Raw genomic sequence first — 22984 nt, 5'->3', positions numbered from 1 at the left:
CCAAACTGTGGTGGTTCTTTTGGGATTGCAGGAAGGGGCTTGAGCCTCAGCTGCAGATGGAATCCAAGGCACAGCCCAACACTTCCTGGGATGTGGGCAGGGTGATCTACTTTCTGGGATGTGGGTACATCTGACCACATGCCTTTTTGCTGCCTTTTCCTGGATCTGATGGTGTTGAATGAGGTTAAACAAAAACTTGAATAATGTCTCAGATTGGAGGGGGATGGCCTTTGCTTTCTGTCCTGTGATCTGGAAGCCAGCTGTAATGGCAGAAGGGGTCTGGACCTAACAAGACTGGTTCCAGTTGGATCTTGGACTAGCATTTCATGCACAGAATTTAAAGTTTGAGAAGTTGCTGCTGGTGTTAGGGTGACAGGAGTGAGTGCTTTCTGCATTTCTGACCTGTGCTTAGGGCAAGCAGACACTAATTATGCACCCTCCCAGTGTTGCTCTTGAAGGACAACTCAAGTCCTAAATAAGAGCTGTTTAACTGCTTAAGCCAGTTCTTCAAGGTTTTTTTGTTTTGAGTGTAAACGTAAAGAGATTTTATACAGCACTCAATAATTTATCACATCAATAATCAGAGTCAGACCTGATGTTTTACAAATAATTTTTTTTATCTTTGATCTCAATCCTGTCAGTCCTCTTATAGTATAAATTATTGAAGTAACTTTTTGATTCTTTGAAAGCCTATCTGCAAAGACAGTATTTTTCTTTTGCTTCCCAAATAGGGCAGTACCCTCCTTATGATTTGTTTTGGGTTTTGATCAATAAAATATAATTAAACTTCTAAAGTGCATCACAGCCAGTGACTTTCAGATAGCTGAGCAGATGATAGCAGAACTTTCACTTCATGAGACCTAAAAAGTTTTCAGTTACAAGGTTTAGGTGCTTTTATATTTGTAAAAAACAATCTTGTGCTACTGACACATATGCCAATATCAGAATAATATTGCTGAACGTTTTTTCCCTCAAGGTTTTTGGAACTTGTATCTAAGTTCTGACTTTACAGTAACTCTGTTGCAATATCAAAAAATTTAAAATATAATACAGTTTATTTGTAACAAAATATCCTAACACACTTCTTTTTATGCTCATATACTGTAGATCTTTATTAAATTCTGATTTAACCAGGGTTTGCTATTAAAGCTTCCAGACATGTAATTAAGAATTAACATGTAGGCAGACTTTGTGTTGTTCTGTAATGCTTGGCAGATTCAAAACTTGCAGTTTGAGTACAAATTTGTCCCTCATAGAATCTGATGCCTCTGAGGATGTGCTGTAACTGAGTTCTGCCACAAAGAATTGAAGTTTTCTTTCAATCAGTCATCAATTCTTGATTGTCTTGCACAGTTCTGGTGTAATAAAGATCTGGTAAGAGCACTTGAATAAAGAGTATGACCTTAGTTTTGTCTTTAACAATATCAAAACTTGAATTCAGCTGGAGAGATGGGTTAAAATTATAGCTTGGAGCATTGCTTTGCTCCAGCTCCCTTTTTTTTTTTTTTTTTTGTTAACCTTGATGATGTTTTTATCATAGCTCTAGGAAAAGTTCAAAATTACATTGCTAAAGTAATTTTAAAGACTTGAGGCATATACTTGTTATCCAAAATGTCTAAATTTAACAAATATATTACTTTAAAGCAAGCAACTCTTTTCAAATTCCACATGTGATACTTTTGATCACAAGACTGCAAGTTAAGATTGCCACATCATCAAACTTCAAGCACATTGAGCTGACCACCTAAAAATCAGAAAGAAGTTAAACTTTTTAAAAATAGAAAACAGACAGGGGAAAGCACTCTGTTGATAGAAATAAGTTCTTTCTTTTATCTTAATTTTCTCCTTGGTTTTTGCACATATTTAAATGTATGTATTGTAAAGATCAAATGGTGCAATTAAGAGTGGAATTCAGAATGCTAGGGCCTAAATAAAAACATCAGTAGATGAAGCCCACTGTCCAATAACTTGGTTAGAAAGATGAGTAATAAAGAGGATATTTGTGTCTGTGATATAATTAACTATGATTAGTATTTTAGAATATATATGTGTATCTATACATGTCTTTAAAATACAAATCATATTTCTGTTCTGCATCATTATCACTCTAGGGAATCTTGAAAATGAGAGAGAATACCCTTTTCCTATTAACACTGGGAAAAGTAATCAAGCAGAATAGAAGAATATGTCAGGAATTTTCCATTTAGAGATAAGTGTTGTTTTCCTTTGATGGCAGACAGGATTCCAGTATGCTTTTTGTAAATGAGAGTGGATGAACTTCTATACGTTTCATTTTTCATAAATGAGAGTGGATCTCAGGAGGAGAAGTGGCAGTCAAGAAAAAACAACAAAACAGAGGCTTTAATATAGAAGCATATGAAAATTAATAGTTGCCAGCCCTGTGCTTAGATTCAATTTCTTTTTGGCATTTTTTGTGAGTAGCAGAAAGCAAAAAAGGGCCAGGCTCTAAGCAGTGGTATCACAACATCTCGTAGGTCAGTGGGTTCAGCACAGTGGTGTGAGCAACTGCAGGAAAGTATGAGCAGGCCAGCATTTTCAAGTGTGGGTGAAATTGGTCATTTTCCCACCCTTGCCCCAAGTGCAATCCAAGTATTTAAGGAGTGTGCCAAATCTTCATGTAGTATGCAGCTTTGGAATGCACCCTGCTTCTGACATCCCAAGCTACCAGGGTTTAACTAATGCAGTTTAGAGCAGGGAAGATGTGATGATGCTTCCACACATGATGAATTGTGTGGATGACAAGATGACTTCTTAAAAATCTTTTTGTAGCCTGGTTCCTTGATGCTAATTCATTTGGGGGGAAATTGTATTCTTTTCCCCTTATCCTGTTTTCCAAAGAATTTTAGCCTTAACTGATTGAATATTCCATTTGCCTTTCTTCTTTCCCTTCAGGTCACTTTTGAGCTGATTGATAAATCAGGAGTTAGATAGAGCCGCCTCTGTGTGTCTGAGCTGAGGGGGAAGTGAGCCCATTTTTTCCTGTTCTTTGCTGTTGTGCCTGGTTGGCTGCCAGTGAGCTCTCTGGCACAGCCTGGCCAGGCTCAGGGTCCCTGGCTGTGCTCAGCTGGCATGCTGGACAAATATGGCCTGGGAGATGTGCCAGGGGATGATCCGAGATGGAGGAGAGATGGCACAGTATTGTGCAGTAATAAGGAAGATAGAAGCACATATGCAGGAGGATGGGGATCTTTGAATCACTCTAGACCCTTGCTCAAAGCTGGATCAACATTCAGTTTAGACTGGGTTGTTTAGGGCATTAATTGGCCAATTCTTAAAAACTTGAGAGGTGGGACAGTCTATAGTTTGTTTGTACAAAGTGTTCCATTATTCTTCCTTCATGAAAGAATTTTTCCCTATATCCAGTCAGAAACAGCTGTTTCAGTTTATGAATTTATTTTTTATTCTTCTTCCAGGCAACCTTAATAAAGGGTCTAGCTTCATCTTCTCAATCAACTCTCCCTTAAGTCTTCTTACTCCAGGAAAAAGAACCCTCATGTTCTCCTCCTGTAGGTCGTGTGCTGGAATCCCCTTGATCATCTTGTTGACTTTTCCTGGATTCAAGATTTTTCAAGCTTTTCTTGTACTGGGTGAGCCAGAGGTGCAGGGTTGTAGATGTGGGCTGAGTGAAGAGGAGGAGTTGCTTCCCTTGGTGGGTTGGGTACCACTGATTCACTGTTTGCTGTAGGCACAGCCCATGGGTGCCAGGGTGCAGTGATGGAAGCTGGGTGGCCTGCTGGCCCCCAGGCTCTCCATGACCCCATCAGGGCTGCTGACCCCAGCCCATGGCATTCCTGTGAGTCCAGCCCAGGCCCGGGGCTTTGGCCTTCAGGAGTTCCATGAAGTTCCTCTCGTTTCACTGGCCAGGTCCTTTCCCTCTGCACTGCTCAGGGTGGTGCCATCTGCAGACTTGGTGTCTCACCCCCCAGGTCTCTGAGACACCTATTAAAAAGGGTAAGTCCCAGGGAAAATTACCAAGGGACTCTATGGCCTCTGGGTAGTTTTCTGGATTTGGGATTATTATGTTGGGGGATTTTAGGAGAAGAAAGTTACTGGGATATTGCAGAGGCTGATGAAGGACAAGAATCTTAAGGCATCAAGTGCCTTAAGTGGATGAATTTCTGAAGAGTTAGAGGGACAAGAAAAGTCCTATAATGGTTGACTTTACGTAGAATAAAATTCTTTGAGATTAGAAAGACCTTTGTTGTGAAAAAAACCCCAAGATGGCAACAGTTCTTGTTATAAAAGGAATGTGTGTGTTTTCAGGGAAGTTGGGTAGCTGTAGTTAAATTCAAAGAACTGTAACAATTACACATTCTCACCCTTACCTAGAATAGGACAGAATTTTCCATCTCCAAATTTCTTTTCTGGATACTAGTTAATTAAATGTCCCTTCTTACTTGCATTTTATCTTTCAGACTAGGGTTTTCTGATTGATGGCTTTGCTTACACGTGTTTGCGTAGTAAAATGGTGCGTGCTCAAATATTGCCAGTCTGGCTTGGAGGAATTGCTCCTGCCTGTAGGAATTGTCCTCCCAACTTCAAGGACTTCATTTGCCTGGGTGGCAGTTGCAGCGTTCGGATTTAATGTGTGTGTCTGCTTGCCATTACTCATTCAGCTTTCAGCAACCTGAGTGCAGCTCCAGCTCTATTACACAGGACAAATTGGGCACCAAGAAAAGTTCAATTTATTTTTTTCCCCCATGATAAAGCAAAAATTAGTTTAAAATCATATATACATCTTGCTGAAATCCTTAAGGTAACATGTGAAGTAGGGAGTCGGTGATTAAGTTAGTTAAAGTGGTAACGACTTCAAAGAATCCCTAAAATGAACACCAGCGGTAGCTGGAGTAGAGAACTGTGCTGGGGAGGCGCGGCTTGGGAGCGCGGCGGGGCTGTGGGCCAGCCGCCACCGGGACGGGACATCCCGGCGGGACGGGACATCCCGGCGGGACGGGACATCCCGGCGGGGCGGGACATCCCGGCGGGGCGGGACGGGACATCCCGGCGGGACGGGACATCCCGGCGGGACGGGACGGGACATCCCGGCGGGACGGGGTGCGCGGGGAGCGCAGATCCCGCTGGAGCGGGAGCCGGGCGAGGGAAGGGGCAGATCCTGATGGAGCGGGAGCCAAGGGAAGGGAAGAGGCAGATCCTGATGGAGCAGGAACCGTGGGAAGGGAAGGGGCAGATCCAGATGGAGCGGGAGCCAGGGGAAGAGGAGGGAAGGGGCAGATCCCGGTGGATCGGGAGCCGGGGCAGGGGAAGGGGCAGATCCCGATGGATCGGGACCCGAGGCAGGGGAAGGGGCAGATCCCGATGGATCGGAAACCGGGGGAAGGGAAGGGAAGGGGCAGATCCCGGTGGATCGGAGCCAGGGACAGGTAGGGACGCCTCGCAAAGCCACCACTCGCTCTCGTGCAGCCGGTGCTTTGCTCAGGGACCCCTCCCCAAGCGAGGATTCCCCTTGCAAACCCGGTGGATCGGAGCCAGGGACAGGTAGGGACGCCTCGCAAAGCCACCACTCGCTCTCGTGCAGCCGAGGTCGGCGTTTGCTCAGGGACCCCTCCCCAGGCGAGGATTCCCCTTGCAATTGGCTCTGTAGGAAGCACTGACCGAAACAGTCACAGATTTCTGTGTTTTGCATAACCATTCATGTGTCCCAGCCAAACTGCTTTTGGAAGTCTTGTGTCCATTCAGTGGAAAACTGACTCAGCAGATTTATCCTTTTGTGGTGGTTCAACACCAATGGTCCATACGAAATACAACGACCTGTTTTCTTCCTGTGTGAAATGCACGTGTCTGTGCATGCACAGAGGGAGTTTCCTACCCAGAAAACTGTCCTGCCAGGACCATGGATGCCTTGGTAGGACTGTAGTTTAAATAAGTACATACAGTCATATACCTACAAATTTATATCCAATACTTAGTAATTATTTTGAGGAATTTAGGAGTCCTTAAGTGTTCGCCATATTCTTTTTTTTTCAGTAGTTTAGAAGTTTTAAAAATATATAAATGCATTAAATTGTATACTGTTTGCTTTTCTTATAAACTTAGCATGAAGTATCAAATGTCCAGGTAACCATAAATATGTACTGGGGGGACAGCTGGTGTTGGTAAACAACTCTTTTAATATGACTTTGTTTCTTTGCCTTCAATTAATAGGTTTTTTTCACCTAAAGAATTTCTGTTATCAGTACTATGCCAGTGGTGTAGGCTAAAGGATGCAACAGAATGCTTTGGGCTGCACCCTCACCTGCTCAACACTGAAATTCATCTGCACTAGTGCTTCTGAAAATAAAGAAGTTGTTTTTTCTTGTGTAGAACAACTGAGAACTCAGATTGTCTCATACTCTGACATGCCTCAGTTTAATGTGCCAGGCTAAACTTCAGCAAAGTTCTTAAGTGCTTTCAAGTGTTAAATAAATTATCTAATTTTTCTTTCAAACTTGTAGAGTTGTGCCCTTTTCAGGGGGTCATGAATGTGTTACCAAAGCCACATAAATGCACTGTCATGGATTTTTCTATTCAGGAAAATGAGGTAGTGATGTAAAGTCCTTTAGAGCTTTGTTTGTGTTTTGGTTTTTTTTCCTATGGGGGGGTCAGCTAATTCTGTTTTGTTTTGTTTTTTTGCTTTAGCTAAGAAACTAGGAATTACTGATGTGCCAGCTGAGGTCGTTACTTTTATTTCCCATGCAACACAGAGCAGATTGAGGACAGTGATAGAGAAGGTGACAGTGATAACCCAGCACCGGATGGAGTCGTACAAAGTAAGTGTGCCCAGGCGGGTTTGTGCTCCCACAGCCCCGGCCTGCTCCTGCTGCACTGCTGCCCTCCCTGCAGCTCTGCTGCCTTCACTGCAGCTCTGCTCCTGCTGCACTGCTGCCCTCCCTGCAGCTCTGCTCCTGCTGCACTGCTGCCCTCCCTGCAGCTCTGCTGCCCTCCCTGCAGCTCTGCTCAGCAGCCCTGCTGCCTTCACTGCAGCACTGCTCCTGCTGCACTGCTGCCCTCCCTGCAGCTCTGCTCCTGCTGCACTGCTGCCCTCCCTGCAGCTCTGCTGCCCTCCCTGCAGCTCTGCTGCCCTCCCTGCAGCTCTGCTCAGCAGCACTGCTGCCTTCACTGCAGCACTGCTCCTGCTGCACTGCTGCCCTCCCTGCAGCTCTGCTGCCCTCGCTGCAGCTCTGCTCAGCAGCTCTGCTGCCCTCCCTGCAGCTCTGCTGCCCTCCCTGCAGCACTGCTGCCCTCCCTGCAGCTCTGCTCAGCAGCACTGCTGCCCTCCCTGCAGCTCTGCTCAGCAGCACTGCTGCCATGGGGCTTTGGCTCCTGCTCATCTTCTCCTCTCTGGGGAATTTGGGTGGGAGTTCTGTCCTTCTGTGCTGATGTTTCTTGCACGGAGCATGTGCTATGCTGTTTCTGCTCGTGGATTGTCAGATCTGACTCCTGATAGCTCCTTCTTTGTCCAGGGTATCCAGGAATTGGATCGAAATTGCTTTGGTATTTAGGATTCTATAGTAACTTTTCTGGATGTGAGAGATATTAATATTTTACAAAAGCTGCCAATATCTTTGCCTTACCAACTAAAGAATTCAGCTGTAAATTCTTCACTCATTCTTATGTTCATTATTGTATTCCTGAAGAAAACTGAAACAATTTTGATATCTCAAACCAGGGGAAAATTTAAATAAAAGTCTACAAACCAGCTTGAAATTCAAGTAAATCAAACATCTTTCCTGATCTATTTGAAATAACTTCTCCAGTAGAAGAAAGATGCTTGTTAGTTATTGTAGTTGTTACACTGGTGTCAAAGGAAGGTTGCAATAACTAGTTGTGTGTTGTCTAAGCTTGTTTAGATTCTTTAGCATATATATATATATATATATATATATATATATATATATAGAATAGCTCTGGTTTAGTTGAACAGACTTGGATTTGTGGTACTTCCTATATATATATATATATATATATATATATATATATATATATATATATATATATATATATATACACACAGAATAGCTCTGGTTTAGTTGAACAAACTTGGATTTGTGGTACTTCTTTGTATTCTTGGAATGGCAGTCTAGTCAAACAGCTTTGGACTGTGTCTTTTCAGAAGTGTTAGGTCCCTCCTTCCTTCTCTCTAGGATGGTGTCGGAGAAGAAAACAGTTTGCTTAGTCCATGTTGAGCCAAAGAAGAATTTAAAACAGTGTCTTAAAAGATCCTTAGGAAAAAAAATTGTGTTGTCTCTGATTGAAATGTAGCATTGCCACTGTATTCTGTCTTTTTCTAAGTTAATGCTATTCTTTGATTTCATAGCATGGTAGTCAGAAAGGAGAACATTAAGTAGATAAATGGGATGAAAGTAATGTGGATAACTTATTTTTCTGCTGACATTCTGAGTGTTCTCCATGTGGCTCATGCCCTAAACTCTCCTGGTTGCTGTGTGCTAGGAAAACCAGCATGCTCTTAGTTGTCATAAGCTTCTGTTTTAATTGGAGTTAGAGGGTTATTCTCAACTGAGTTTTTAGCTTTAATAATGCTGCTTCTTGAGAAAGTCTGTTACTAGTTCAAGATTAGTACAAATGCAGGAATTACAGGTTATGAACCTGCTTATAAACTATAGTTAGGATTATTCAGTAATAATAAAGTCAAGCATTTTAGATGTTTTCCATTATTAATTCAGTTAGTTTTACTTTTTTTAACTCTTTCATATATCTGGTGCTGATAAATCAATTCTTGTTCTTTTAAAGTTGCTTAGATATTAATTAAATTATCAGATTCTTGCTGCGTTGTTGACCTTAGGCTGGCTTCATTCCCCCGAGCCTAAAAAAGAAACATTTTATTAGTAGTACAATGGCAAGATTTCAAAGTGTGACACTTAGAGCCTTTGAAAGCATGGTCTGGGTGCAGTGGCTGTTCCTCTGAAGGCCTGTCCCTGTTTTCCAGGATGATGAGTGGTACGAGCAAGCCACAGATGTCCGATCCCAGCTGAAGTTCTTTGAGCAGTTGGAGCGTTTGGAAAAGCAAAGGAAAGATGAACAAGAGAGGGAGATTTTGCTGAAGGCTGCCAAGGTATCACTCACTTTCACTGTTTTTTAGCTACTGAACAATCCATAGCCTTCACACTGTTATTTAATTTTGTGATCTGTGTTTCCTAAGCACATTTGGTTACAACAACAAAGGGGCTGTTGGTATGACACCACACCTTGAATTCATTCACACTTTCAAAATAATTCTGGGAAATGATTTTTACAATTGCCTTTGAAATATAATAGATGCCAAGGGTTTCTGTGCCACTGGAGAATCATAGCTTACACGTCTGGCATTTAAACAAATTCAGTACATTCTGATTATTTTTTTTAGAGGCTTTTTACTTCTTAGGTTGTTAGACTTTGTTTTTAAACAGTTTTGTTCATTTGCTCATCTTCATTTAAATGTGTTCCAGTCACTTCTCTGAACTGCAGTATTTGATTGGTTCATGCCTGTCTTCAGTTAACTGCCAGTTCTTCTGCCAGGACTTGTTCCTTTGTAACTTTAATTCCAGGGGCTGAGTGTTCATGGAGTGATAGAACAAACTCAGATCATATTGTTTCAAGAGCACATAGGTATAGATGAGTCTCCTGCTTGTAACTGTAAATTTAATCCTATATATCATATCTAACTGCAAGTAAGTTCATCCCTCAGTTATCCCATTTTTAATTGTACTTGAATCTTCATTGAGTTATTTACTGTATATTCTGAAGAGGTTATACAGAACAACTCAGTGTTTAGTTGTAACAGAGCCTCCTGATTTTATGCCATTAATGTTCACAAATTGAGAGATTAAAAAATAAAAAAACCCAAACCTTGCTTGTTTTGAAATTGTTTCTCAGGCTATGGTAGTCCGTCCTGTTTGTGCTTTTAATTTATAATTGTTCACATTATTAAATAGTCCACAAATTTTTACACAACATAGATACTCTTTAAAAGTTTTTATAAAAACATATTTGCTGGTTTTGTTCTTAATTCTTATTTATTAAAAATAAAGACATGCTTATTTATTTTTATCATGTTTTCTTCATTCAGTGACTGTATCTTGGTGAATAATTTTCTGTGTATCCTGCTGCTTGTTAGTTTCATTGGTTTTGTGGTTTTTTTTGGTTTTTTTTTTTTTTGGTTTTTTTTTAATGGACATTGAGAAAAATGCAGTAGCTTATAGACCTTAGTTCAGAAATGTTTTCCTGACTGCACAGAGCCTTATGCAGGCTGGACCTCCTGCTATTCCTTCCAACCTGAATTCCTTCATGAATTGATACTCTGTTTTGTGGACAGGTATTTTTGTTGTTGTTTTAGTCTTGGATAATATGAAGTCCTCTAAAGTCTAAATTTGGGAAATAAATACCCAATCATCAGGTTTGATTCCTGTAAAATGCAGGAAGAGCAAATTTAAGAATTCTGCAACAAAAAGAAAAACCAAAGTAAAAGAATACTCTGATTTATTTGAAAAAAATTACCTTAATGAAATTATTGAATGCGTACTTCATCTTCATAACCAGGAGACAGCTTGGAATAAATACATGAAAGTGAAAAGTAAATGAAGGTGTTAAAAATCCAAACCCAAAGCACTGGGTAGCCATCAGCAGTGCTGATTTATCAGTGTTAATGTCTAGAGAGAGCAGTAAAAGACACTGTGGACCCCTTGGAAGGTGCTTATGCAGTGTTGTGGTTTAAGTGTAAATGCCATGAGGAGCTGAGCTTGCTTTGTTTAGCTGGTGCTCCCCAGTCAGCTCTGAGGCATGGCTGACCCAGTGCCAGGCTTACCTAGGACATAGTTTGGTAAAAAAAGGTCAGATTACAATTTTTATTCTAAATAATAGATTTTATATTATCTCCATAGATACTCTGGTGCTGCTCAAGTGCAAAAGCACCTGTACATGAACAGTGATAGTTATTGAGGTCTTTATTCTGAATTCCTGTGTGCTGATTCCTTAGCCAGGATTTTGGCTTTCTCTGTTGTTTGTGAACGTGCCTTGTTGTGTGAGGAGATCTCAGCCCCTGTGGGAAGGATGCAGTCATTGCAGTGACACATGGGCACAGTTAAAGTCTGCCCAGCTGCCTGGTGGGGTGACACCCATCAGTACCCACTTGTCCCTGTCTGTGGCCTGGTGACATTTGTGTCTGCAAAGGGGGAGATGCTTAAACTGGCTCTGGGGGCTCAAACACCCACCATGCACAGGCAGTGTTCCCCAGTCACAGCACCTTTGTCACCTTGAGAAGCTGTCTTTAAGTTATAAAAATCTTTGGCATTTAAAGTGAAATTTCTGTTTTCCTTCCTACAGATGCTTAAATCTGAAAATCATATTTATTTATAAATGCAACTTCTTAATGTGCCTTTTAGAGAAACAACATGATTTTTTATCTCAGAAGTGTTTTGACAGGTTATTGTGCAACATGATTTTAAGTTTACTCAGCAGAACCATTTTAGTGAAAGTTTCAAATCTTCCTTCTGGTGGTACCTCATCTACTTTCTTGTATGGAAGAGCATAAAAAGGTCAAACTTGCACAGTGAAAATTGTTTTACAATTATTTACACTTTGGAGCTTTGTTAACAGCCATAGTCTGGGTTTTGATGAAGAATAAGATAGTGAAGGAAATGTTTTGGGCATTGAACCAGATGGTGCTAAATAATCTACTTTGTAACAGGAAAATCAGTGGAGAAGATAATGAAAAATGAAGGAATAGGTTGAAATCAAAGGGGAGGCAGCATGAGTCTTTGGGAAGCCTTAAAACTGGTCTGGTGATTTAGCATTGCAGTTCAGTAAGGGGTTAAAAAAAAGGTAAATGATGGCTGAAGAAAGTATCAGGCTTTTGTTGGTTGGGGTGATGGGTGGGTTTCTTTAGGAGGAGAAGGGAAAATATTTGGCACAAGTGTTCTGGTTGATCTGCAACCATAATTTCAATTGGTACAGTAGGAGATTATTGCAAAATTTGTAAGCACTCAGATGGGCTTGGTTTTGCTTCTGGAAATGTTTTTGGAAGAAGGAGAGATTGAGTCAGATGAGAAGGTAGAAGGAAAACAAAGTTAGGTTTCAAAAAATAAAATTTTTGATGTTCTGAGGAAAGTCACTAAAGTTAAAATTAGCTGTGGCACTAGTGTCTGTGAAATAAAATAGCAGTGTTGTTTAGCTTGTTAAATGAGAGAATTTTACAAAAATCTTACATCCCATGCCTGGGAAATACTTGAGAAATAGAAACTTAATAGCACAAGCTGAGAAGCATTGTGAGTGATGTTCTCATTCCAGTGGGATATTTTGGGGGAAGACAAACTTGACAGGAAAGGAAAAATAGTATGCTGTAGTAGCAATGCAACATTCAATTTCTTTTACATTAAGAATCTGAAAATTGGAACTACTACCACTACTCTGTTGCAGGAGCCAGAATGACCTCCTGCACCTCAGGGATCCTGCATCATATTCCACAACATTCCATAACCTTCCACAATGTTTCAGAGTGTCCCACAACATTCCAAAATATTCCACAGCATTCCCATACCAGCCCAAGGCTTTTCTCTAATTTACTTTCTAGAAGCTGTTTTTATTGGAGAAGTGTTAAAAGGCATCTTGGTCCCCAGCCTGAGATCCAGGCCCCTCCTGCTGCTGGAAGAGCTCCTGTCTCAAGCCCCAGAAAATGGGATGTGTCAAAAGGAGGAGCTGTGCAGGGAGGGACTGAGCTGCCTTGGCTGTCACTGATTTTGGCTTTCCTTTCTGACATGAGCATCACAAATGAAAAAAAAATGGCACAAGGAGGGACCATCTTGTGTATAAACATGTATGTAAAGCACAGCTTCTTTAATGGAAATATTTAGGAGAGTCAACTCTTGGCCCTGGTGTGTTTTGCCAGTGGGAGCCACTGGCTGTTGTTGCCAGGTGTGTGCAGAACCAGACATCCTCTCTGGGCCTTTGGGGATGGCACAGGCAGCTGAGGAGAGTCTCAAGGCTGCAGAAAGGTCAAAAGCCAGACTAAAATCACTTGAGGAATTTACCTTTACATTTGACATGGTGTGTCTCGTGCGGATATTCAAAAAAGAAAAACAAACCAACAAAAAAACAAACCCAAACCAAACCCAAAAAAGCACTGGTATTATTGTAGTAAATCTGTGTTCTTGCTGCTTTCAGAGCTGTTTCCAAAACCTGGAAGATGCAGGTCGTGTCTGTCAAGTTGAATGCAGTTCTGGTCCTGGGCTAATAATGGAAATATTTCTGGCAGTAGAAGGAGTAGGAGGTTGTAGCTGATTTGTTGTTGTTTTGTAGTTTTTATTTCTGAATTTTATTTTGGAGGGAGTGGTGACAGTAAGGAGTTACAGCTTGGGATTGTCCTGGCTCTCAGAAAATGAATGAATCATACTTCTATGTTACAATGTATGATAAGGTGGATCACATTAAAATTAGTGTGTTAATTGATCTGCTCAAACTGGCTGAATTCCTGTGTATTTTATTATAAAATTAATGTTGAAATTTCATTTCCAATATATTAAATTATTATTATTAGAGATTATTATTAGAGATTATTAATATTACTTTGAGTGTATTTTATTATATATTTGAGTGTTATGTATTAGTAGCACAGGTCTGTCAAGTTCTGGGATCTTAACTACAACTCTCACAAGAGTAAGATGAATTCTGTAAAAAGAAAATTTACATAAGTAAATGGAAAATTATGTTTAAAATTGTTTGTAAAGTTAATTACCATTTAAGGATGATTGGGTAGTACTATAGGCTGAAGGGCTTTTTTATTGAGAGATCAGTGAAATTTGGTGCTGCAGATTCCCTTCCACACGTGTGCTGTGCTGGCTGGGAGGGGCTCTCCCTGAGTCTGAGGTGAGTTCAGGCATTCCATTTCATCCTTTCCTCTTTGAGAGCTGTGATTCACTGCAGCCTCCTGCCTTGGAACTCATTCTGATGGGAGCACAGCAAAATGGGAATTACTGCGTTGAGATAATTTCTGAATTTTTAGGAATTTGTTACTGCAATTTTAATGATTTTAATATAAATCATTTTTCAGACCTGTGCTTCTGCATTCCAGCTCACCATGGTCGTAACACTGAGCAGCGTTTTACCCTCAGCTATGATGCTTTTAACTTTCACTTTTTATTAACAAAGCTAACGTGAAAGCAAAGTGTTTCATGTTGCCAATTTAATTTCTTTAATTAAAAGTGGAAGTTATAAGCTGGTACAGCCGTGGGTGAAGTTCTAATGTCATCAATGGGGAAAAATAGGTATAAAATTGAAACTGTTGGCACAGCAGTGCCTTTTGATAATACAGCATCTGAGTTGTGACTCTTAACATTATTTAATGCAAGAAGGTGAATTTGAGGCATTCAAGACCCCCAGTGTGTATGTTGGTATGGGGCAGTAGAGCTGCAAGTGCCTTAGCTGGGGTCAGATGTAGCCCAATGCAGGAGAGACCCTGTGAGGCATTTCCAGCACAGGTGTAACAAGCTGAGACTTTCAAGTCCTTACAAATCTAAACAAAAAACTTAGTTTTGTTAGTGGATCAAAAATTTAGCTTTGACGTTAATAATCAAGCAAAGTATTGAATAATTATGGTAATGAAAGACATCAGGAGTACTTTTAGTCTGTCCATCTGCATAGATGCAGAGTATGCTCCAATTATAAAGAAATTGGTGCATATTTGTAAGTATGGTGTGGTTATAAATACCCTTATAATTTTAAAAACACTCTTGCTTTCTAATTTAAGACAATTCTGTGAAATCTGAAATACCCTGAAAATGACACTGTTCCATGTGTAATTAGATGTCTCTTTTGTGGCCTCCTGCCTTAACACAAGCCAGGGGAAGAGCTGAGGTTTGGAACATCAGGGAGTTTGGTAACATGTAAATGAAGCCCCTTATTTCTGTTGTTTTGAATACACACATTTAACATAGACTGCTTTTCATACTTTGGAAGTCCAGTATTTCCATAGATGTAATGTGATCTATGCAGTTTTCAGTTTCCAGATAAAGAACTCTCTAACACAAAGCATTTGGTTCTTCACAATTAAAATATCAGGTTGTCTGGTCTAATAAAATAGCTGGTGTTTGAGAGAAATGTTAACAAACCTGGTTTGCTGAATACATTCTCAGTAGGAGACAGCATTTAATATATTTAGAAATATGTTATCTGCTTAGGATCAGTCCTGGGTTTCTCTAAAATTACTATGGGAAGCTTGCTTGCTTTTAAAAGTGTTTATTCATCAACAGGAAAATACATTATGTAAATGCAGCCTGCTGTATTTACAGATCTAGACATGATGAACAGGGAGGGGAAGGCAAAGGAATTGTGATAAAGTCCTTGAAAGGATTTGATTTGGTGGGTTCTCTGATTAGTGGGTGTTTTCAAAGCTTTGGAGGAAGGAGACATTGGTGCATTAAAAGATTTTGGAAAAAAATGTTTCACAAAACAGGTGAAGTGCTGCATATTAAGACTTGGATGTTAGACATAAAGGAGAGAGGAAGAGAAAACTGAAAATATGAATTAACTGGAAGAAAAAAGTTGAACTGCAATTTAGAAAAAGCTAGGAATGATTAGTTAGCTTGATAAAAGTAAGTGCAAAATAATAAAATAATTGTTTGGTGATGTTGATGTGTAGACAAAGCACTACAAGAGCTGAGCAGCAGCAGAATTGTGCAAACTCTTCAGAGGAAGGGAGAGATGTTCACGTGTGGAATGGAGTGTAAAGGGAATCCAGTGACATTTCTAAAGCTCATTTAGGCACCTCTCTTAAGCTTGACATTTGCATTTGCTTATATTTGCTTTAATCCATGTTGCATGAGCATGGGTGAAGCCTTTTATAATTTACATTAGATCATAAAGTGAAGAATTAATGAGATAGTTGATGTTTATACTTGTCCTTTAATACATTTTAGCCTCTCTGTACTGATGATTTTATTTCCAAAGCTTACTGGCATGGTAACCAGCAGGAAAGTATTTTAGTCTTGCAAATCTGCTTTAAAAAAAAAAATCTGTTTTTTTTTTTCCTGAACACAAAAGAGTTAAATTCCTTAAATTTTTTTTTTTGTAGTAGTGATACATCCAATGTAAAATTTGAATTCTGCTTGTTTGAAACAAGAACTACCCTGGATTCTTTGGAAAAGTTCTTTGGCATGGATTTAAGCAATAATTAGAAAATCATTCCATTATTCTACATGTAAAAATCTATCTTCACCTTCAATCTGGGTTATACATTTAACTTCACCTGGTATTTTATATACGTTCATTTTTGAAACAAGATTCCTGTATTTGATATTGTTCAGGAGTTGAGCACCTGCTTTCACCTCTGCAATAATTTTTATCATATATTTACTGTGAACAAGCTGGAGGTTTCCACAGAGTAGGTGATTGGCTTTTGCATATTGAGATTATCCTGAACTCCAGATCTGTTCTTATTTGGTCAGTTTCTGGGGAAGAAAGAAAAAGCCCCAACTTTTAAATGTGTTACTTTACTCTTTTGCACTTGCAGAGTTTTTCCTTCACTGATGGAGCCCAGGAATTGCAATGTTACTTTGCATCTCCTGCTTTAATTTTTCTTACACTGTCCCCAAACACTACGTACTTCTGGTATTTTGCAGGATTCTATCACTTCCTTGTAGAAAGTCAGTAACAATATTAGAAGTCTTAGCTGCATTCTCTCAGGACACTCTGCTTCCTCCTAAAGCTGAAGTGCTTTCAACTTGTGCTTTGCATTTGGTGAATTTTCAGCTTCATACAGCAGTGTAACAGTGCTCTGTGTTTCTGTACTGCTTTCACTGTGAGACTCACAAGGCAATAGAAGTTCATTGTACATTTATAAATTTATCATCAAAACCCATGAAAGGGCTAAATATGCTTTTCCATACATCATACTGGAGAAACTGAGGCTCCAACAATTGAATTGTTCTTGCAAAATGACAGCAAGACCTTGTTCAGCTCAGTTCATGAATACTGACCTGAGCCCATCTCCTAGAGAAGCAGCTCACTGACTGGTGTTTTTTACTTTGTTTTTAACCTAATAGTATAAATATAGTCAAGTTCTTAGTAATTGCTGTGTTGGTTAGAAACCCTGCTCCCTGGCAGACCCCACATTTCATTAAATACCTTTTTGTCCTTGGAACATTAACTAGGTCACATCATCTATGTTTTCTTTTTGTCTGGCCACAGCAGTTAGAAGGAACCTCAGCCTGTGTTGGGGTGGAGTTTCTTCCTTTGTGGCACAAGTCTGATTTGGGCATTGGCCATCTGAGATCTCAGTTTGGCATTCAGCTGCTGCAGACACTGCCCTCTTATGCCAAACAGACACAAAAACACTTGTAGATGATGGTGGAAGGTGAAGCTGATGTGCACACTGGAAGAGTTTAGCACATCTAAAAATCTCATTATTGTTTAATGTCACCCTGTGTTATCAGCACTGTGTTTTATAGGTGTGCTATATTGGCTGAAAAAAAAATAATCCCAATTCAAATAAAATCAACCAAACCCACAAAACCCACAAACCCACAAAACTGACAGGAGAAAGGATGCAGAATTCCGTGCCAAATCAAGCCAAGGCACTCTCCAGGTGTATCAAAAATAGCACCCAACCCTTTTAAGCACAAGCCCTTAAAACCTGTCTCCCTTTGGCTTTCTTAATGGATTTTTGAATTCTGACCAGAATATGGTATGAAATATTTAAACACTGGAAAAAAATCTGAGAGTCTATAACTTTGCAAACAAATATTCTTTCAAGTTTCTGCCTTCAGCATGGCAACAAGCAGGGAATGACAGGTAGGAGAGGGCACAGACACTCCTAAAGGGCGTTGGGTAAATGGTTCCACTTCAAATCTCAAAGAAATACTGAAGTAGAACTACCACATTTCTCAGGTGTCAGGAACAACAATTTTCCATGGATGTCACAAGTTTTATTGGAGCTTCTTGTCACTTTGCAACATTTGCTGCATGCTGACCCATCACACATTTATAAAAGGATAATGAGTGTATTATCTGCCTCTTGAGTTTTGAATTCCATCAGTCTGAGAAGTGAGCACAAATATAAATTTAATGGTTTTTTAACATGTGGTTATAAAATACTCTGTGTCTAAAGAAATGTTACAAGTTGTTATTGTAATTAAATGATCTGCTTTTAGAGCTGTTCTTGGTTTTGAAGAAAAATACAAAAGTTGTCATTCAGCAATATTTATCCAGTTTTAAAATTGACAGTATTAATATTATTAGTAGTGCATGAATGGTTTTAACAGAGTGTATTTCTATGCTGTACTCAAAGTAAGTTCATATGGAATAGTAATATATTTATTATAAAGGTTTACCTTTTGGGAGGGCAACTCTACAATGGTTTTCTTCATGCTCTCTACGAAGAGCTAGATACAAGCTTAGTTGCAAATAGTAAATTTAAAATATGTGATTGTAAGGACTTAAATTAAAAAGTTTGCATAATGAAAAGGGTGTAACTGGTGCTCTTGGATGCTTGAATTTATTAGTATTAAATAATTGAAATTTAAACCTGTATGAAAAAAATCATGTTGACAAAAACATGGGGAGTTGTTTTTTTTTGTTGTTGTTGTTTTAGTTTGATTTTTTTTTTTGCAGAGTGTATTTCTATGCTGTACTCAAAGTAAGTTCATATGGAATAGTAATATATTTATTATAAAGGTTTACCTTTTGGGAGGGCAACTCTACAATGGTTTTCTTCATGCTCTCTACGAAGAGCTAGATACAAGCTTAGTTGCAAATAGTAAATTTAAAATATGTGATTGTAAGGACTTAAATTAAAAAGTTTGCATAATGAAAAGGGTGTAACTTGGTGCTCTTGGATGCTTGAATTTATTAGTATTAAATAATTGAAATTTAAACCTGTATGAAAACTTTCATGTTGACAAAAACATGGGGAGTTGTTTTTTTTTGTTGTTGTTGTTTTAGTTTGATTTTTTTTGTTTTTGTTTCTTTGGTCTTGGTTTTTGTTTTTGGTTTGGTGTTTTTGTTTGTTTGGTTTTGCTTTTTTTGTTTGGTTTATTTTGTTTTGGTGTTTTTTTAAATTAAAATCTTCACTATATATCATTTACAAGTGAGCATTTAACCTCATTTTGGGTTAGGCTTCATGGGTTTGAAATTGCACTTCTGTCAATTTAAGTGTCCCATGTTTGATACCTTGTATCCTGTTCCTATTTCTTTGCTATTTTTTAACTTACTGCAACAGATGAGGGGTTCTTAAACCATCTGTTAACCTTTTTTCCCCATTTTTTTTAAACATGTAGAGTCGCTCAAGGCAAGAAGACCCAGAGCAAGCTAGACTGAAACAAAAAGCAAAGGAGGTAAGCAGAGCTAGAGATCATTACACTTGACATTTCAAGGCTTGAACATATTAATTTTTTATGCCTTGCTACTTGTATATCGTTAATAAAAATCTGACTAAAAACTTTTTAGGATGTATTTGTTGCTTCGCCTTTGATCTTAATGTTTGCAAACTAATACATTAATACATGTGAAGCCTAAGGAGATTTTATAAGAGAATATTTCCATACATTACATTTTCATTTCCATTTTAGGTAGCTGTAGCTTTTGTTGGGTTGTTGATGACAGCAGCTCTAGATTTTGGTGGAAAATATATGCCTTTGTCTTTTTGTAAAATGTCGCTTTCTTAGAAATGTGCTACTTAACCATTTTGTTCTTGTAACATTCTTTCAAGTAATGTAATTGCCAATCATTTTCTCTATTCTGTGATTCAGTGGAGTGTTTACTCATTTGTCTAAATTACAATAATCCAAAAAATATCAAATAATTTCCCATGAAGCTGTGATGTGTTACTCTAAGAGTACCTTAATTTGCTATAAATGAGTGAGTGTCCTTTGCTTAAGGCATCTCATGCCTTAGGATTGGGTTGTAACTTAAATCAATTAGAAAGATTAAAATATCCATCAGTTGAAAGCAATTTCAGCAAAATGATGCCATTCTTTTTAGCCAGCTTGTTTGGATATACACATTAGCAGGTAATAATTATGCACTGGAAGGTAAGATATACAGAAAAATGCATATAGCAAGTCCTTTTGTATTGACCTGTTCTTCCTGTTTTGTTTCCCTCTTGGCAGTATTCTGGAGTCCCGTTAGCTACACAGATTTTATGTATATAACAGTCAAAAAAATCCAAATACACGGATGTGTTTTATTTATCTTCATTTCATTCTATGATTATGTAGTAAGACTTGCTGAAATGAGTTCTTGTAAACATTAGACCAGGCCTTACTGTTTCCAGATTTGGGTTTGTCAAGCAAGTATTGAAATGAAATAGGGTAATCAAGTTATTTGGCAGGAAAAGAGGCAGGATTTTAATAGTACTTGGGTTTTGTATGCAGCCAGTGTATTCAAAGAAAGAATCAGATTTCTGAGAGCAGTTGGTGGCAGGCAGAAAGGGCTGTTGAGCTGAGAGCTGAAGGTGCCGTGCTGCTGCAAGTGAGCAGAGCTGGGATTAAATGCATTGCTGCTGCATCAGTGTAGCTTTCCTGGGCATCCATTGGAAACTTGAGGAAGTGAGACGGGTCTCTAAGGCGGGTGTTGCAGTGCTCAGGCTGGAGCAGCTGCGGGGCTCTGGCGGTGCCGAGGCCGGAGCCCGAGGGGCGGCAGGCGAGGGCTGGGCGAGCGCCTCTTCAGGGAGTCCCTGGAGGGCTTCGGGCACACGGGCTGTGCTGCCACTGCTGGCTTTGTGTGGGCACTGCAGGAGCTCCTTAGTGCTTCGGGCACACGGGCTGTGGTTCCAGTGCTGGCTTGGTCTTGCCACTGCAGAAGGAGCTCCTTAGAGCAGCTTCAGACACCCCAGGCTGTGGTTCCAGTGCTGGCTTGGTCTTGCCACTGCAGAAGGAGCTCCTTAGAGGAGCTTTGGCCACACGGGCTGTGCTGCCACTGCTGGCTTTGTGTGGGCACTGCAGAAGGAGCTCCTTAGAGCATCTTCAGACACACCAGGCTGTGGTTGGAGCTCTGGATTTGTCTGGCCACTGCAGAAGGAGCTCCTCAGTGCTTCGGACACCCCAGGCTGTGGTGGCAGTGCTGCCTTCATCCAGGCACTGCAGAAGGAGCTCTTTAGAGGAGCTTTGGGCACACAGGCTGTAGCTGCAGCTCTGCCTTGGTCTGGGCACTTCAGGAGCTCCTTAGAGGAGCTTTGGGCACACAGGCTGTGGCTGCAGCTCTGCCTTGGCCCGGGTGCTGCAGGAGCTCCCAGGCTGGCTGCTGCAGGCTCTGCCCTCGGAGCTGCTCGCCCAGCTCGCTCACAGAAATGCATCAGCTGCTGGCACCACGGAAATGGAATTTCATTCTGCATGTTTGAAGCTATAAGAAATGTCTCTGGTTTTAGTAATCAGTGTTCTAAAGCTCCAGAGACTTTCACTTAGATACTGAAATTTAGTTAGTAAAAACGTTTTCTTTTACAAAGGGGACATGGTACTAGCAAGATATTGTTTTAAGATTGTTCATATTTTTTTCTGCACTCTTTACTGGATATAATGAAATCTTAAATTACTGGCATTGCCAAAATAAAAATAAAAAACCCCAAAACATTTTATAGTATAAAAGGTTGATTAGAAAAACTGTCTTTGGCATGGATTTGTCATTTGAAATTAGAAGTTTAGAATTAGTGCCAACAAAAATAAATAAATTCAAAACTTTGCTGCCAGCTGGGCTACTCTTACATGTGTTTATGACCTATAGCTGAGAGAGAAATTGTGTTTCTTTCAGCTTTTGTATAAGCTGATAAATAAAATACTGCCAGCTTCAATAATAAACTGGATTTGAAGCTGTGATTCCATGATTTGTGTCTTGAATATTGCCTGAAGACCTTTGTTGCCCAGATGTTCTTGTGGCCCATAGTAAAGTGGTGTTAGGTAGTGTTTTAAAAAGCACCAAGAGGGCACCCAAGAAACCTGCAGCTCTTCTAGCTTGTATTACTTGTTTGATTGCAATGATATGATTGCAAGATAGCTTGGTTTTTCATTCCAGCAAAACAGCCGGAAATACCATTATTATGTTCTGAAAAATGGATAATGGCTCAGGCTTTAATCAGTTTGAACAGGGACACTACTGACAGAAGTCAGAGAGAGAAAGTGAAGTACCAAAAGAAGTAACTTGAAGTCTTAAAGTCTTCTAAATCTTTCCTTAAAAGGAAAAAACTATCCAAAACATTGAAGGAACTCTGGAAAACGCTGTCTTAGGATGCAAAATAAAAGTACCCATAGAAGGATAATAGGATGAAGAGGAAAGAAAGAAAAATAGAACAGGGTATTCATTCCAAAACATTCTCCTTCATGGATATTTTGGAGTCTTCATTCTGTAACGCTCTGTTTTTCTTCCGAATTTAAGAAAAAAAACAAGATTAGCTCAGCTTCTTTCACAGAACATCTACCAGTTGAAAGATTCCTTCTTGCTTCTTAGTGCCATAAAGACAATGTAAGTGGAATCCTTTGAACACATTTTAAAATTAATTTGATTAGGTGAAGATTATATTTTTTCTCTGTAATTCCATCTTGATCCACTCATTAGCCATTCTTCAAACCGTATTGTTTAACCCAAATTGGCATAAATCAGGTTTAAACTGCATTTAAATATTTACCCAAACAAAGGGAAGCCCCATTATTGCAGAGACAAGACATAACACTCAGGTTTCATTGGCAGCCAGACCCGTGCTGTTTTAGTTAAGGCAGTGCAAACCCACTCTGATTTCAGTCTGAGTGACTTATTTTGCTTTGGTATTAACCTGTTTCTAATGGACTTGAGTGAAAGCAGTGGCAAAATGTACCTGTGGAGGATTCTCTTGCTCAAAACTCTCCATTTGCTTTCACACTTCTTATGTGAAGGTGCAGCCTTGGTGCAGCCTTTTTCAGTGGACAGCATGTGATTGTTTCAATGGTAAACCTATTTAATAAACTACTGAAAAATATTTTTCATTCAGAGTATTTCAGGGAAAAATTAGGCTTTT

At 39.6% G+C, this 22984-nt stretch overlaps 1 protein-coding gene across 1 annotated transcript in view; it reads left to right on the top strand.

The window, feature by feature from the left end:
- The window catches only part of LOC120497090 (transcription initiation factor TFIID subunit 4-like), a 146253-nt gene that overhangs the window by 55830 nt on the left and 67439 nt on the right, over nt 1–22984 (top strand). The window contains 3 exon segments of the mRNA XM_039698146.1: nt 6658–6788; nt 8966–9091; nt 19281–19337. Of these exon segments, the coding sequence (XP_039554080.1) occupies nt 6658–6788; nt 8966–9091; nt 19281–19337 (314 nt within the window).

Source organism: Passer montanus, unplaced genomic scaffold (assembly GCF_014805655.1).
Source record: "Passer montanus isolate IOZ18808 unplaced genomic scaffold, ASM1480565v1 scaffold121, whole genome shotgun sequence".
NCBI classification, from domain to species: Eukaryota; Metazoa; Chordata; class Aves; order Passeriformes; family Passeridae; genus Passer; species Passer montanus.
This window is presented reverse-complemented; position numbering and strand designations above follow the sequence as displayed.